We start from the raw sequence: 15,910 nt of genomic DNA on the forward strand, positions 1-15,910 counted from the left end.
TGGTGTGGGGGTGGGGACTTGTCTGTCTTAAATATGTGAGGGGTGGTCCCAGAAGGAATGGGTGATTGTGGTGTGTTCCTGAGAAGGGAATATATGCTCTCTCCTCCCATTCCCCTTCAGTTGAAGAGCAGTTGCGTTTTACCAGTAAAACCCTTTCTTTCTTTCTAGGAGACAGTTTGGTGGCCCAGAAGAGGGCCTCCCAGTAGGAGGGCAAGGAGATCCTTCCCAGGGCTGCCTCGGGTAGAAAAAATTCAGTTAAAAAAATTCAGAGACAGATGCTGCTGTCCAGAGATCTGGGTCGGGGGTTGCTCGGAGGGACACCTAGTGCTCCCCAGGCGGAGTCAGAGGAGTTAGGTAGGATATAAGGGTCAGAGAGGAGAGGAAATGGGCTCCTCAGCTCTTAGGTGCTGAGTTGGGGCTTGGAGGGTCAGCTGTGCTCTGGAGTAGGGAGAGGTTGAGTGAGACCTTCCTGAAGCCCCTTCCCTGTCCTATGAGATTCTGTGAGCTTTTGACCTGAGTGCTAAACAGGAACAGTATTTGTTTTCTTTTCTTCAGTTTTGGTTGTTTGAGTCATTTCTAAATGGCTGAATCCTCACTCAGTCCTGTCCAGTGACCTCTGTAGGGACCTTCTTGGTTAATTTTGAGTCTCGGGGTTATGGATATGTGGGACCAGACCCGGCAGAGGAGAGGGCAGTGACTGGGCCAGTCCCTGGAAGGTGCTTTCCTGGTGATAGCTTTAGTTTTATTTCATCTTGCTGTCACGTTATCTCCCAATGGCCACTTAGCACTCCTTCACCCCTGTGCCTGGTCCTTTGCTGGGCACTGGGAACAGATAGGAGATTGGAGCTCCTTCCAAAGGAGATCCCAGCCTGGTGAGGGAGATAGACATAGAATCTAGTGACACTGCTGAGGGAGGAGAAAAGCAAAGAGGGCCTTGGGAAGCTCAGAGACTTGGACTGCAGGGGGCTTAGGAAATGCTTCCCAGAGGAGGGGCATGTGACCTGGGCCTTGGAGGATGAGTCAGAATTTGCCAGGAGAGTGAGAAGCCTTTCCCAGCAGAGAGGACATCACCAAAAGGTGGCCCGCAGAAAAAGCCCACTGCCCATATTCATTCAGATTTGTCACCAAACAGTGTTTGTCAAGTTCATGTTCACCCCTGTCCCCCATCAGCCAAGTGTCACAGAAAGGGCTTGAATGTCATGTTCAGGAGTTCGTATCTTATGCTGAAGGGGCTGGGGACCTTGAGAGTGCCTTTTTTTTTTTTAAGATTTTATTTACTTATTTGACAGAAATCACAAGTAGGCAAAGAGGCAGGCACAGAGAGAGGGGGAGGCAGGCTCCCCGCCGAGCAGAGAGCCTGATGCAGGGCTCGATCCCAGGACTCTGGGATCATGACCTGAGCCGAAGGCAGAGGCTGTAACCTACTGAGCCACCCAGGCGCCCCAAGCCTTGAGAGTTCTGAGCAGAGAATGGCAAGATGGAACTTATCATCTAATGAGATTAATCTGACGATGTTCGAAGAGTGGGTCACATAGACCTGGGAGGGATGAGGAAGCCTGAATTGGGGCCCAAGGTTTGGGGGCAGGGCATTGGACACATATACACATACAGACACGGTGCTTTAGGGGTGGTGATGAGTCAGGCTTCACCATGCAGGAACAGAGACCTGTCAATACACAGTGAAAATGCGGAGGGCCATCCAAAAGGTACAGATAAAGGGATCTGGGCCTTCCAGGGGAGGGATCGTGATGTTCCTATATTCTTACTGTGTGCCCTGGAGCAGACTGGGTGTTGCTGGGACTCTCAGGCTGTCATGCCAGCAATGAGAGGTATAAGCCAAGGGCTCGGGGGAAGAGCAGCAGCATTGGCTGGGAAAGGATAAGGGGTGGTCAGGTGGTCATCTCCCATTTGGGGGCTCAGAGACTCAGAACAGTGAAAGAGAACCTGCCTCAAGGCTGTGGGCACCATGGGGCACAGTGCCTGGGCTAGATTCAAAAGTTGGACTCTATTCTGCAGAACACAACCTCTATTGGAGGATGGATGAGGGCGAGAATGAGGAGGTGGAGTTAGAAGGCTCCTGCACTAGTCCAGGCAAGAAGTAAAGAGGAGCTGATCTTGGGGGCTGCTGGAGCTCTGGGGGAGATAGTGGAAATACTAAGTTAGCAGTGAGGGATGAAAGTCCTAGTAGAATCAGTGAGATCAGGAGTGTGTCTGTCTTCTTGCTTGACAGTTTGTTTCCCCACTTGGTGCCAGATGGCCCAAGAATAGACTCATGACTGCCCCAGCCCTCATCTTTCTTATACCTTGTCCCCTTCCCTGTCAGGGCTGAAATGGTCCCCATTTTCCAGGTGAAAAAGCTGAGGAGCCTGGCAGGGACTCACCCAAGGTCACCTGGTGATCTAGAAGCAGAGAACCTGGGTCTAATGCTTTTCACGCAGGCTCTTCTAAGGGAGGATACGGTGCTGTGTGCTGCTGCATGCTGCCGAGCGTGGTGCGGGGCAGCTGTCTCTTGGGGCAGAGCCAGTGTTGACAGGCCATCTCCTTGTCCAGAGCCTAGAGGAGTAATCCACCCTCCCAGGAATGCTGACGGTCCGCAGCTCCCTCCCCCAAGGAGACCAAGTGCAGGTTCTTATCCCACCCTGTCAAGGCCGTGTCCCTCTCCCATGTTGATCCTCCACATTCCCATGTGTGCCCTAGGGAAATCAGGCCTTGTCCTCCCTCCCTTCTGTGGCCTGTGATGAGGTCAGGTGAGCTCCAAGCCTCTAAAACACTTTTGCATGAATGCACCCAAGATAATGAGTGGGTTTAGTTGGTGACTATGGCGACAGCTGACCTCAGACTGCCTGTGTGGGAGTGGGGGCAGGTAGGCAGGGCTTGCCTGGAGTGGCTGGGCCACAGACTGCACGGAGGCTGCATGGCTGGCCTTGGAAATCACTGCTGTCACAGAAGGGCGCCACTGCCAGGCCTCTAGCTGCCAGGTGCAAAGGTGTCAGGTAGAATAGTATGAAATTGCCAACATCTGCTCCTTTGCTTTCATGTGGTTCAACCTGATATCACTTATCCCCATTTTACAGAACAGAAAAGAGGCTCATGATGTGATTTGCTCAAGGTCACATAATAAGTAGCAAGACTAGAATAAAAAAATTTTTTTTTTTAAAATTTGACAGAGAGAGAGAGAGAGCATGCGAGAGAGCGAACAAAAGCAGGAGGAGTAGGAGAGGGAGAAGCAGGCCTCATCCTAGGACCTGGGGATCACAAACCGAGCCGAAGGCAGACACCTAGCGACTGAGCCACCCAGGTGCCCAAGACTAGAATAAAATTTGCCCAAGTTCACACTATGAACTCAGGGCTCATCATTCCTAGTCTGTTTTTCTTTCCACTTCCAGAACATTTCCACTTCCAGAACATTCCCTAGCCCCAGAACCCATTTCTGCCTGCCCCCAGGTCCTTTTCCTCCACACATGATGTCAATATCCCATCGATTAGGGTTTCTTCTTGGGTGCCTGAATAATAGGATTTCTTGGCATCCTGGATTGAAAGTTTATTAAGTCCTCTAGACTGGAGGGCAAGATTAGGGGTTTGCAAGGATGGTCTACAAGGAAGGTTGGTCACAAGCACTGCCTAAGAAAAAGAAGACGAGGGATGAAGGGAGACCAGTTTTTAAAGGCCTGTTTAAAGGTCTTTGAGATTATGCCTTGCGTTGGCACACTTTACCAACATGTGTGCCTCCACCACCAGATCGTAGTTCCCAAGGGCAAGGACTTTGCTTCTAAAGCGAAGGGAACTGATTCACTGAGCAGTTCCCTGTGCTCAGCGCCATGCCAAGGACTTTATATTTGCTTTAGCAACAACCCTGCAGGGTGGAAACAGACTCAGCATAAGTAAGAGGGATGGTAAGCGGACTCCATTTCCAGATGAATCTCATTCAGAGTAAAAAGAGTTGAACACACTATTCCAGGAGGCTTGGAGTGGGCCCTGGGCATATGAATTCGTGCTAAGTTACCAGGTGGTTCTGAGGCAGCCAAACCAATGTCTGGGAACCACTGATCTGTACTCTGGCTTCACCCCCAGTAATCTCAGAGATGCCGGCCATTGAGAAATAAGTCCTAGTCCCTGCCCTGAGGAGCTCACAGCCTGGCGAGAGAGACAGACAAAGAAATGGGCCCGTTGCTCTTAACAAATGCAATAACGGAAGCTTGGTCTCAGCCAAGAACTTAGGACAGGGAACGGAGCGCCTCCGCAGGGCCTCGCACAGAGTCTGGGTCCCACAATATCTGTGGTTCTGAATAAAAGTTTCTGGCCCCTCATTTAGTAAATGTATGGCTTGTCTTCACACCAACTCTGGGTCTCAAGAACAGTTTTTACTGAGCCAGTAATTTTAAACACCTGCTGTATGCTGAGCCTTCTATCAGGTCCTGCCTAGAGTGGGGTCATACAAAGAAAGAAGTGGCCCTGTCTTCTTGGAGCTGAAAGTTGGATATTAAGAGAACAAGCTTTACCTTTGTGACCCAGCATGAGCATCAGAAACAAAAGTGGGTCAGCTGGGGAGAAAAGCTTCCAGGAAACTGCCCGAAGGGAGAGGAAAAGCAAAGGGAAGGCTCCTGTGGTCAGAGGAATAAGGTAGCAGTAACTCACACCATATTTTGCATTTGCTTTGGCAACAAATGCCTACCGTGTGCCAGGCACTGGCCTAGGTGAGTGAACAAAACGGATATGGTTGCTGTCCTCAGGAACCTGTATGGTATAGCAGAGGAGGTTGACTCCAGCCAGGGAATCATGATAAGTGCTGTCATGGGGGACATGGTGCTCTGAAATTGTTAACAGACATGTCAACCCAAACAAAAAGGTTAGGCAAGACTTCCTGGAAGAAGTGAGTTTGAGGTGAAGTCCGCAGGGTGAGTCAAGCAAGGAGGGGAGGGAAGAACGTCTGCAAAGGGCACAGCGGCAGGGAGAACACAGTGAGTCAAGAGTGAGGGGCTGGTGTGGGTTCAGGCTGGGGAGGGGAAGGAAGGGCCTTGAACGTGCAGAGCTGTGGAGGCAGGGCCAGGCCACAAACATGATATGCTCTGCTTCATGGGAGGGAATTATGCGATCCCAGCTGTAATGGAGGAGTAAGCTGCAGGTGGCTGTAGGATTGGAGGGTGAGGGATGAATTCATGCCTGTAGGTCCAGGGATGTTCTAATTGAAGACAGCCCGTTTGAGGTAAGCTTTGAAGGAAAACAGAAGTTTGGCTGGCTGTGTGAGTGGGAGGGAGGTGGTGGTGGAGGTCTTGGGAGATAGGATGTTTCAGACTAAAGGCACAGTGTATTCAAAGAACTGGAGCCTTGGAAAGGTGTAGATCACTTGGGAAACAGCAAGAAGTTGATTTGGGGCAGTGTGCAGAGATCTCCCCGTTGATACTTCCTTGGAATCCTAAGCCTGCCCGCCCTCCCTCCTTGGAGGTGTGATTTCGTGTGTGTCTCTGCTCATCTTCCCGGACAGGACAGGACTTGGCCAACATCGTGGACCACAGCTTTTATAACTGGCTTCTACCAGCGCATGAGTGGATGAGGTCACCAGGGAGGCCTGGGGAGAGGACAAAAGAGTGGGGAAAAGGGTGGGTGGAAGGTTCAGATGTTGCCTTCGTGAGATTAAAGGTGCTCATCAGTAATAAACACCCCACACCCCTGGGGGCTCATTACATGCCAGGCGTTGCACTTTACTTCATTGCGATACCTCTGCGTGAGGCATCCTCGCTCCCTTTCCCAGGTGACGAAACGGAGGCCCAGAAAGGTGATTGCTCGCCCCAGTTCTTGGTGCAGGGGACCACTTGGGGAACTGGATCTGTTGGGCCGAGCGTGACCCTGCTCTCTGTCTGCTGCAGCGTGGCGTCATGGACAAGATCCTGGAGGCGGTGGTGACGTCCTCGTACCCCGCGAGCGTGAAGCAAGGGCTGGTGCGGCGCGTGCTGGAGGCTGCACGGCAGCCGCTGGAGCGGGAGCAGTGTCTGGCGCTGCTGGCGCTGGGCACGCGCCTCTACGTGGGCGGAGCTGACGAGCTGCCACGTCGAGTGGGCTGTCAGCTGCTGCACGTGGCCGGCCGCCACCACCCCGACGTCTTCGCCGAGTTTTTCAGCGCGCGCCGCGTGCTTCGCCTGCTGCAGGGTGGTGCCGGCCCCCCGGGCCCCCGCGCGCTCGCCTGCGTGCAGCTCGGTCTGCAGCTGTTGCCTGAGGGCCCCGCAGCCGACGAGGTGTTCGCGCTGCTGCGGCGGGAGGTGCTGCGCACCGTGTGCGAGCGCCCGGGGCCCGCGGTCTGTGCGCAGGTGGCGCGGCTGCTGGCACGACACCCGCGCTGCGTCCCCGAAGGCCCGCACCGGCTGCTCTTCTGCCAGCAGCTGGTGCGTTGCCTCGGCCGCTTCCGCTGCCCGGCCGAGGGCGAGGAGGGCGCTGTGGAGTTCCTGGAGCAGGCCCAGCAGGTGAGCGGGCTCCTGGCGCAGTTGTGGCGGGCCCAGCCCGCCGCCATCCTGCCTTGCTTGAAGGAGCTGTTCGCCGTCATTTCCTGCACAGGTGCGTGTGAGCTGGGCCCGGGGCTGGGGAGGGAGCGCGTGCGCGCCAGGGGCCGCTTGGGCGCCGGGCAGGTGATTGTACGTGCAGGGTCTTGTGCTTGGCGTGCCCGTGTCAAGGAATGGTGGGGTGGGGGTGTGTGTATGCGTTCGCACTTAATGCACAGGTTGGGGAATGAAGTGTTCCTTAATTAGCAGGGCTCTCCTGAGCTCCTGCAGTGGGTCCTATCCTGTGGTGGGTGCTGGGCACATATGGAGGAGCGGACCCAGATCAAGCTGGCCAGGAGGAGGACTGGGGCTGAACGAGACAACAGCAAGGCGTAGGGGGATGTTGTCATGCCCTTTGGGTCAGGTGGGTTTCGTAGAGGTGGTGCCTTCTGATACAGGCTTTGAGAGCTGGGCAACAGCAGGGGCAAGGTGTTGAGGGCAGGCAGGGGCAAAGTTCTGGACACATAATGGAGCCTGTACATCTCAATTCTGAAATGTGAACTTTTGGTCCTCCATTGACAACTGTTGAACTTGGACTACAGTTACAAATGAGCGAAATAAGATCCGTGCCTTTCCTGATTATAGGGCTATTCAGTTGAAAGAAAGAGAAAGCACCTGGCAGGAGAAAGAACCAAACTCTGGTGTATAAGCCCTTATCCATTTGGACAACACATTTTGATAACTAAATGTTCTTTTTCACCTCTAGGCCTTTGTGTGGTTCCACCTGGAATGTCCTCCCTCCCTTCAAGTCAAACAGCCCTTCTATCTGTTCTTGCCAGCTCCATTGTTAACCCTTCCTTACAGACCTTGCCTATATAGGTGCAGATTGGGTGAGGGGTGGGGTCAGTGCTTTTGTCTGTGCTCAGTACAGGGCTGGGCCCCAAGCCCTGAGTTAAGGTGGGGAGGCTGTGATGTTGTAGGAGGTGAGGAGGTGGCTCCAACGTGCTCTTCGCAGAAGCCCAGTCTAGTTCCTTGGCAGCATGAGGGCATGGGGGTTTGGGGGAGGTGAGGAGCCTACCTGCCTTGCTAAACTCATCCCAGCCCCCACACCATTCCAGAGGAGGAACCGCCTTCTAGCGCCCTGGCCAGCGTGGTCCAGCACCTACCATTGGAGCTTATGGATGGTGTCGTCCGGAACCTCAGCAATGATGACAGTGTGACAGATTCTCAGATGCTGACTGCCATCAGCAGGTGGGCTGAGGACCGGGTGGTGGTCAGGTCTCTCTCCCTCCTTCCACTGAGTGGGATTGCTGGGCTAGATTTCGTGTCAGAAGGCCCAGGACCTCACGGTTTTTTCATTCATCCACCCTTTCTTGAGCCCTGCTCAGTGCCTGGCCCAGGGCTGGATGTGGGAGATACAAAGAACCTTTCTCTAGCAGTGCTCTCGGGTTGGGCGCCAACTCTGTGATCCTGGACAAGTTAGTGAACTCTCTGAGCCTCAGTTTACACCTCTGTAAAGATGGTATAAGAAGTTGTGAGGCTTCTATGGGGTCATACTGGAAGCTGAAAGTATGTTGCAAAGTGCTTTTTGAGTTTGGCAGATGTGATAAATGGAATTTGGGTGGTTTTTAGCTCATAGCTTTTGCACATTCCCCCACCTTGTTTGAATGTCATTGTACCTGTGATCTAGCCACACCTGCCTATCCAGTGATCCCAGAATATGCTGCCTTTCCTCCTGCCTACAGGCCTTTGGCTTTGTAGAACCCATTCACCTGGCATGCCTCCCTCACCATGCTTTCCATACCTGTGTGCAGATCTAGCATCACCATCAGGCCTTCCAGGATTTCTTGTTTTTAGTGCTTAAAAGTGTGGGCTCTAGAGGCAAGCTCATTGGGTGCAGATCCTGGCTCTACTACTTCTTGCCTGTGTGATTTTGGGCAAGTTACTCCACTTCTGTAGGCCTCTGTTTCCTCATTTATAAAATGTACTGTAATTGAATCCCCCTGTAGAGTTGTTGCAAAGATTAGATGAGATAATACATGTAAAGTGTTTAGAGCAGTGTTGGTAGCCAGTGTCATCGTAATGACTATTGCTTTGGTCTCTCTTTGTTCTCTTTATAGCACAGTCTTATGAGTCTAAAAGTAATGATATAATGCCATTTTCCTGAGCACGTACTATGTGGTAGCTTCATGCTCTGTGCACAGAAGCATTATCTTGTGGGGGTCAGTTGGGTTAATACATGTAAGGCAGATGGAGTAGTGCTTGGTTCAGAGTGGATACTATTAGAGTTAACTATTGTCACATCTTTTAATCCATACAGCAACTCTTTGAGGGAGGTATTGTCCCCATTTTACAGAGGGAAACTGAGGCTAGAGAGAGTGACTTGTTCTAGGTCACAAGCAAGGGTTTGCTGGAGCCAAAACTACTTCCAAAGGCGAGTAGTGCTGCTTCTGCTCTTGGGCCCCATGGTTCAGGCAGGGACAGCTGAAAGCTCCATTCTGCCCCTGCAGCCTAGTGTGTGGGGTGAGGTTTGGGGTATTGAGAGTATGCTGGACTTGGAGCCGCAGTCTCTGCCAGATGCTTGTGCTGGGCTCATTTGCAGTTCTCAGAGGTGTCTTATCCATCTCACGAACCCCTGTGCATGTTTGGGTCAGTGTGGGGTCTCAGGACGTTATAGCTTATCCCTGGGCTACCCCCACCCAGGCATTGGGCCTCCCCGGTCCTTGTGTCATTGTCGCTTCCTTCTCCAGGATGATTGACTGGGTGTCATGGCCCCTGGGGAAGAACATTGACAAGTGGATCATTGCACTGTTGAAGGGCCTGGCCGCTGTTAAGAAGTTCAGCATCTTGATTGAGGTTTCACTCGCCAAAATTGAGAAGGTTGGTGGGCCCCTGTCCTAGCCCTGGCTTACGGCTTTTTCCACTTTGCTCTTGCCAGGGACAGTGTGGGTCTGGGAGGCAGAGCACTGGGGCTCCCACCCAAGCTTGCTGTGACTCGGGACAATTCACTTTACTTCTATGGGCCTCAGATTTCACCCATTCATTCCTCTGCTCATTCAAGAATGTGTTGGTCTGTCTATCCCTCTGTCCCTCCCATCAGATGTCTGTCTTGCTATCCATCTGTCCATCAACCTGGATCTGTGAGACTGTCTGTGTTCTTGGTTCTGCATGGGTCTACTGCTTCAGCTCTAGTGTGTCTGACCACCTCTCAGGTCTGTGGCTGCATTTGGCATCTGGGGCCCAGGACTGGGGAACACCTGACCAGGGACTCTCTTCCAGGTTTTCTCCAAGCTTCTGTACCCCATTGTCCGGGGAGCTGCCTTGTCTGTCCTCAAGTACATGCTCCTTACCTTCCAGCACTCCCATGAAGCCTTCCACTTGGTAAGGACCCTGTGTGCTGCCCTGAGGAAGGGTGGTTCTCCATCTCCCACTGGTTTGTTTGGCTGGATTCCATTCATGCTCTCTCTATTGGGGTTGGGGGTTTGAAGCCCAAGACCTTGAAGTCCTGGACGTTAGGATTGAAGGAGACTTGAAACTCTGTTTTACAGATAGGAGACCAGAGAATGTGTATGGCTTCCCCACACGCCCACAGTAGAGTGACAGCCCTAGAATGATGGCTAATGTTGCCTAGGACCCTGCTGTGTGCCAGGCATGGTACTAGAGACAGTACCTATATTGACTCTTAAGTTCAGCCCTAAGAGGGAGAATTCTATAATTTTTTCTGATTTTTAGCTGAGGAAACTGCAGTTTAGGGAGATTAAATCACTTGTCCCAGACACACAACTGCTGAGTGATACAGGAAGATTCTAAGTTTGTCTAACTTCTGACCCAGTGTTCTTCTGATATACGCTGCTGCCGATCAGCACCCAGGTGGCCTGGCCTCCAGCCCAGGGCCCTTTCTGTTGTCTTTGGGGCCATCCCTCCCGAAGGACAGCCTGTAGTTCTTGTTGGGGAGGAAGGAGGGGCTACCCTCTTGCCTTCCTTTCCCCAGACCTGACTTGCAGATGGGGCCCTAGATTCTGATGGCTCCTGCTCAGGACAGAAATTTCATGCTTTCCAATTGGCTGCAGTGGGAAAAAGCATAGAACCAGGCTTTGGGGTACTGGGGGTTGAGTCCCATCTCTGCCATTTGCCAGATGCGGTGACCTTGGGCCAGGCACTTACCTCTCATGTTTGACATGTAAATGTTTGGTGAAAGAATGGTGGTAGAAGGAAGGGTAGCCCTTGTCACTCAGGCCTCAGGCTCTCCTGGCCGGCCTGTTGGCTGTGGCTTAACAGCTGGGGCTTGGGCCTAGGCTATGCCTCAACTGTGAGGAGGGAATTGTTTGTTCTGTTTAACAGATGAAGAAATGGAGGCAGGATATCCAAGGTCACATGTCTTGTAAAAAGAGTACCTTGCCAGCATAGCACAGAGTTCTATGTAGGCAAGAGGGATGGTGGCCAGGTGGTCGGACATCCCTGCCTTGAGGAGCTCTGGGTATTTTTATCACTGACCACCAACCCCTGTCTTGGGTGGTAAATGGTACTGAGCCTAATCCTGCTCTGCTCTCACAGCTCCTCCCTCACATCCCCCCCATGGTGGCCTCTCTGGTCAAGGAGGACTCCAACTCGGGGACCAGCTGCCTGGAGCAGCTGGCGGAGCTGGTCCACTGCATGGTCTTCCGGTTCCCAGGTTTCCCAGATCTCTATGAGCCTGTCATGGAGGCCATTAAGGTGAGTGACATTTTCCCCCTCCTTCCTTGCCCTGCTTCAAAAAGGGTGCCAGCTGGGGCCTTGCTTAAGCCCATAATACAGGTTAATGGCAGCCCCCCCATCATTTGGTCTCTACCTGTGTCCTCTCACCTCCCCTCGCCCATCCTGTGCTTCAAGCACACTGAGCCACCTGCCCTTTCCCCAGATGGTCATTGCTCATGATTGCACTAGGCCTTTGCATATGCCATTCTCTCAGACTAGAAACCCTCCTCTTGTTTTGCCTGCATATCTCCTGTTCCCATCAAGTCTTACTCATTAAGGCTCTGCCCAAATATTACCTCCCTCAGAAAGCCTTCTCTGACAACTCTCAATACCCCTTCCCTACCTTAGGCTGGGTCAGGACTTTTTTGGGGGTCCCGCAGCTCCCACATCCCTTTGTCATGTGTTGTCACTGTCTGCCTATGTCTGTTTCCACCCGCACTCCCCACTCCCCGCCCAAGCAGGGATTGTTTATAAGTGTTCACATGGCTTTACTGCTGCCCTGCTTTGTGCCAGACCCAGGCTGGGAACTGAGGACATAGGCACGAGGCAGCCCAAGTCACCTCCACTGAGGAGCTTGTAGCCTAGCGGGGTGACAGGCTTGCACAGAAGTAAGGAAATTTCTGTGAGGAACGAGAGAAGGGAAGGATCATCTCCAGTTAGAGGAGGAGGCTACAATGATGAAGGGGCTTCTGACCTGGGCTTGCTAGGTTGTTAGGACAATAGCATTTGTGGATAGTGCCACATTTGACCATGTTTTCCGTATATTTTGTTTTTTAATGCTCATAAGATGCAAGAAACAAGAAGCAGGTACTGTTATTACCCAAATTTCGTAGACGAGGGAAATGAGACTGCAGAGGCTTGGTGACTTGTGCAGTCATGGAGATAGTGAGAGACACACGCAGGCAGGGTGTGTGGTTGCTGAGCCCTTTCCTCTCACGTGATACAGAAGGCAGGTCTGAGCGTGGGTGAAAGATGTCTAGGTAGGTGGTGGCCCTTACAGAACCTGTGATCTGACTTCCATTTCTGTAGCACAGCAGATAGATAACCTGAAAAGCATCCTACTGCAGAGCACCTAGAAATGCTTGTTAAAATATAACAAACGTCTTTTTAAGTACATAGCTGAGCTTGCAAGAAAGTAATGGGGAATCCCCAGGGGCCAAAAAGGAATCGAGAACTGGAATCCAGAATGGTAAGTGAGGGATGATGCTCTCGTGCCCTGTGGTGGGGAGGGAGGGGGAAAGGGTGTAACTGTAGTCACTAAACCACTTGAGCTTGCAGGGATAGGAGGTGATGCTTAGGGCCTGTTCCCCTTGGGGCATTAGCAGTAAGAGGCCCATGTAAGTCAGGACCCAAAAAGGCATTGCTGTTAGTGAAAGAGTGATCTAGAAAAAAAATACATACATGGTCTCACATAGATTTCAAGGAAACTTTTCTGGCTTGGGCTGCATTCTGGATTGGGAAAAGTGAAATTTGTCGTCATTGGCCTGCTCTTGTGGGTTTAGGAGTTCAAGTTCTCATTGTCTTTGGGGTTGTGGGACCCCTAAGCTCAGGTACTCACATTAAAAGTAGTTATGAACTAGTAATACCCTAGGGTTGCTGTGTAGAAACAGAAATGAAAGTGCTTTCAATTCACAAAGATAAAACTCTGCTAAAGATGAGTTTATAATCCAAAAATTACAAAACACAGAAGGGAACAATCTACCACGAGTGAGAGTCAGTTGATAACTTGAAACAAAACCTCTGGCATTTACTTGGATCATCTCAGGTTTTCCAACTTAACAGGAGAATGCATTTATTTTTAAATGGAGAATACCTACAAGAGAAGCCTGTCACTGGAGGTAGACGAGCAGAGAAGACAGGGCCTTGACTTGCTGGAAGTGACTGCTACTGTTTCCTGCTAGCTTGGGAGCTTCTGGTGGGCAGGGACCATGTCAGGATTTCTGTACCCAGCAAGTATCTCCATGATCTCTGAGTGAATGAATGTGACTGTTATGTGAAAAATGCAGTCGTGGGGGCATGAACAAAGAGGAGGGAGCATGGCCTTGCACTGGGCACTGAGGGAAACCCACACTGAGTGAGACTTGGGCTTTTCACGCTAGGGTCTATGGCCCGATCCGGGTGACAATGGATCTGTAAATACTGATACCACTAGGTGCAGGCAGCGAGGTGTAGAACACGTGTGTACCCCACTTGAGATCCTGGAATGTCTTCTAGAGAGGGGCTATAGGAGTGAGGCCTTGAGGGATGGGAACTGGTAGAATGGGGCACCTGCAGGTGTGTCCAAGGGAGAGGCGTGGGAGTGGGAATGTGCAGTTTGTCAGTGGAGTGGAAGGGACAATGGAAAGATCAGACCGGAGGGCCTCAGACCAGACTGACTCTGCTTCCCCTAGCCGATATGGGCCCTCAAACCTTTCCTCCAGAGTACTGGAGCCCAGAAAGGGGCCGCTTACACCAAGCAGGCTGACACAAGCTCAGTGTTTCTCTGGAATCTCCTTTTATCTCAGAGATTCAAGGACATATTTTATAAACATTTGTTTTAAGGCAGACATTTTTCTTCCTTGAATATTAGAGAATGTGGCTCCAGGGAGATGTGCTACGTTTGTCCTGTGGCTTTGAATACCTCTTGGTATGAGCCAGTGTGGGAAGCAACGCAGCAAAGTATCCATAGAATTTTATTGTTTATAAAACTTTACATGTTTTCTTTGAGCACATCCTTCCTTGAGGCTCCTTTATAAGTAAATTTGGGAACGTTCTCTCAGGCAATTTCTCTGAGAGCTGTGGTTCTTGCTAAGGGAGCCATTGTATGTTACATGAGGAGCTTGAAACCTATTTCGTAGTTCTCTCTCTCTCTCTCTCTTTTTTTTTTTTTGTAAGAGTACCAGAGTACCTTCTTTGGGGAAAATGACATTTTTTCCCTAGTGTCGATAATTTTGCATCATGCATATGTGCACATGTGTGAGCTTCTGTCTTTCTGCCTTTTTGTCCCTATTCATGTGTCATATGGGGGGGGTGGGAATGGATAGGGGACAATAGGGAGACAAAAGGGGCTAAAAAGGGGCTAAGAAGTTAGTAAGCCCGTTGCTTTTGTTTTTTAATTTAGAGATGGGGAGGGGCAGAGGGAGAGGGGAAGAGAGAATCTTAAGCAGGGTTCCCTTTCACAACCCTGAGCTTATGACCTGAGCTGAAATCGGACACTTACCCATCTGTGCCCCCAGGTGCCCCAAGCCTTTATCTTTTTATGTTGCCTTTGGCAGCTCCTGTATTTTTATCATCTGTGATAGGTGACTGATCTGATAAATGTTCCTGGGAAATGAGTGCGCACAAATGTTAAACCACTGGTTGAGCAGGACCTTCTGCGGTGGCCGACGGTGTATGCTGGGGAGACCATGGCCTTCAGTGCTAAGCTGGTTTGAAACTCTGGAGGCTTGCACAAATCTAGGGTCTGTGCTCAGGATCTGGAAACAATAGGGCTTTGAGGAATGCCACTAAAATCTATCAAGTAGTTCTGTGTTATGCTTAGGAGTTTTTCTTTAAAATAGATTAGAATCCGTGCTGGGGGATGTTCTTTTAGGTGCATCTGTTTTAATGTAGGAGAGTGAGTACGAAAGCATCCTAATCCCTGAGCCCTTGACCTAGGATCCATATCTCAGGACCCTCCCACCATCCTGTCTGTGGGATTGTGCTGGCGGGGTTGGGGGGGGGCTAATTAAACCTGATGGCAGACCTAAAAGAAGGAGGGCATGGAGAAGTCTCATTGTATGCAAGTGCTATGAAAATATGGAATGCCAAAATAACATAAAGTAGGAGTAGCCTCCCTTGACAAATGAGGAAATGGAGTCAGAGAGTCTCACTGACCATTGCCAGGCAGTTAGTTAGGACCAGAGTCAGGACGAGGCCTGAGATCTTGACATTGTTGGATCTGCCTGGTGGGCCTGTGTTGTCATTGCTTACAGTCTGTCATACCCTGGGCTCCTCTAAGAACACATGGATTCTTTATTTATTGTCTGTATGTGCCTGGAAAAATTTTTTTTCTGCCTCTTAGTTTTTTCATCTATGAAATGGGCATTTTACATCTTCTTAAAGCAGTTGTGGCATGAAAGGTGATCTAGAAGGCCCACGTGTCAAAATGAGAACCTAGAATAAGTTTGGAAGCAGAAGGCTGTTAACATGTATATCTGGGACATTTGTGGGGTGGTGTGCTTGGGTGGGGGTGGGGTTGGCTGTAGTCCAAGAAGGCTTCCCAGAGGAAGTGATATTTTTAGAGCTGACCGTGGTCCCCACCATCCTGCTGGCTTGTTCCCTCCTTAGGACCTCCATGTTCCCAATGAGGACCGCATCAAGCAGCTGCTGGGGCAGGATGCCTGGACCTCGCAGAAGAGTGAGCTGGCTGGTTTCTACCCCCGGCTAATGGCCAAGTCAGACACGGGCAAGATTGGTTTAATCAATCTGGGCAACACATGCTACGTGAACAGCATCCTTCAGGCCTTATTCATGGCTTCTGAGTAGGTGCTGCTTTTGAATTTCCTGTCTGCCCCTCCTTCTCTTCTTTGGGCTCCCTGGTGTGTGGGGTGGAGATGAGGGGTTGGAGAGGGTAGTAGGTGGGAGGTGGTTGGAGAGGACAGGGCCTTCTTTGCATTGGTGGCATAATTCCCTGAGGTTTGTGGGCACATGAAGAGGTGGGTGAGCAGTCCCTGAGAGCTCCAGGC

General features: G+C 51.1%; 1 protein-coding gene across 1 annotated transcript in view; it reads left to right on the forward strand.

Moving 5' to 3' along the window:
* Window positions 1-5,873: 5,873 nt before the first annotated feature.
* USP35 (ubiquitin specific peptidase 35) overlaps window positions 5,874-15,910 on the forward strand; it is a gene marked incomplete at its 5' end in the record, with an annotated part of 45,550 nt that continues 35,513 nt past the window's right edge. Inside the window, 6 exons of the mRNA XM_080817765.1 lie at window positions 5,874-6,546; window positions 7,589-7,721; window positions 9,221-9,350; window positions 9,750-9,851; window positions 11,025-11,183; window positions 15,513-15,706. Of these exons, the coding sequence (XP_080673891.1) occupies window positions 5,874-6,546; window positions 7,589-7,721; window positions 9,221-9,350; window positions 9,750-9,851; window positions 11,025-11,183; window positions 15,513-15,706 (1,391 nt within the window). The remainder of the gene's footprint in view (window positions 6,547-7,588; window positions 7,722-9,220; window positions 9,351-9,749; window positions 9,852-11,024; window positions 11,184-15,512; window positions 15,707-15,910) is intronic.

This window comes from Martes martes, assembly GCF_963455335.1.
Source record: "Martes martes genome assembly, chromosome: 10".
NCBI classification, from domain to species: Eukaryota; Metazoa; Chordata; class Mammalia; order Carnivora; family Mustelidae; genus Martes; species Martes martes.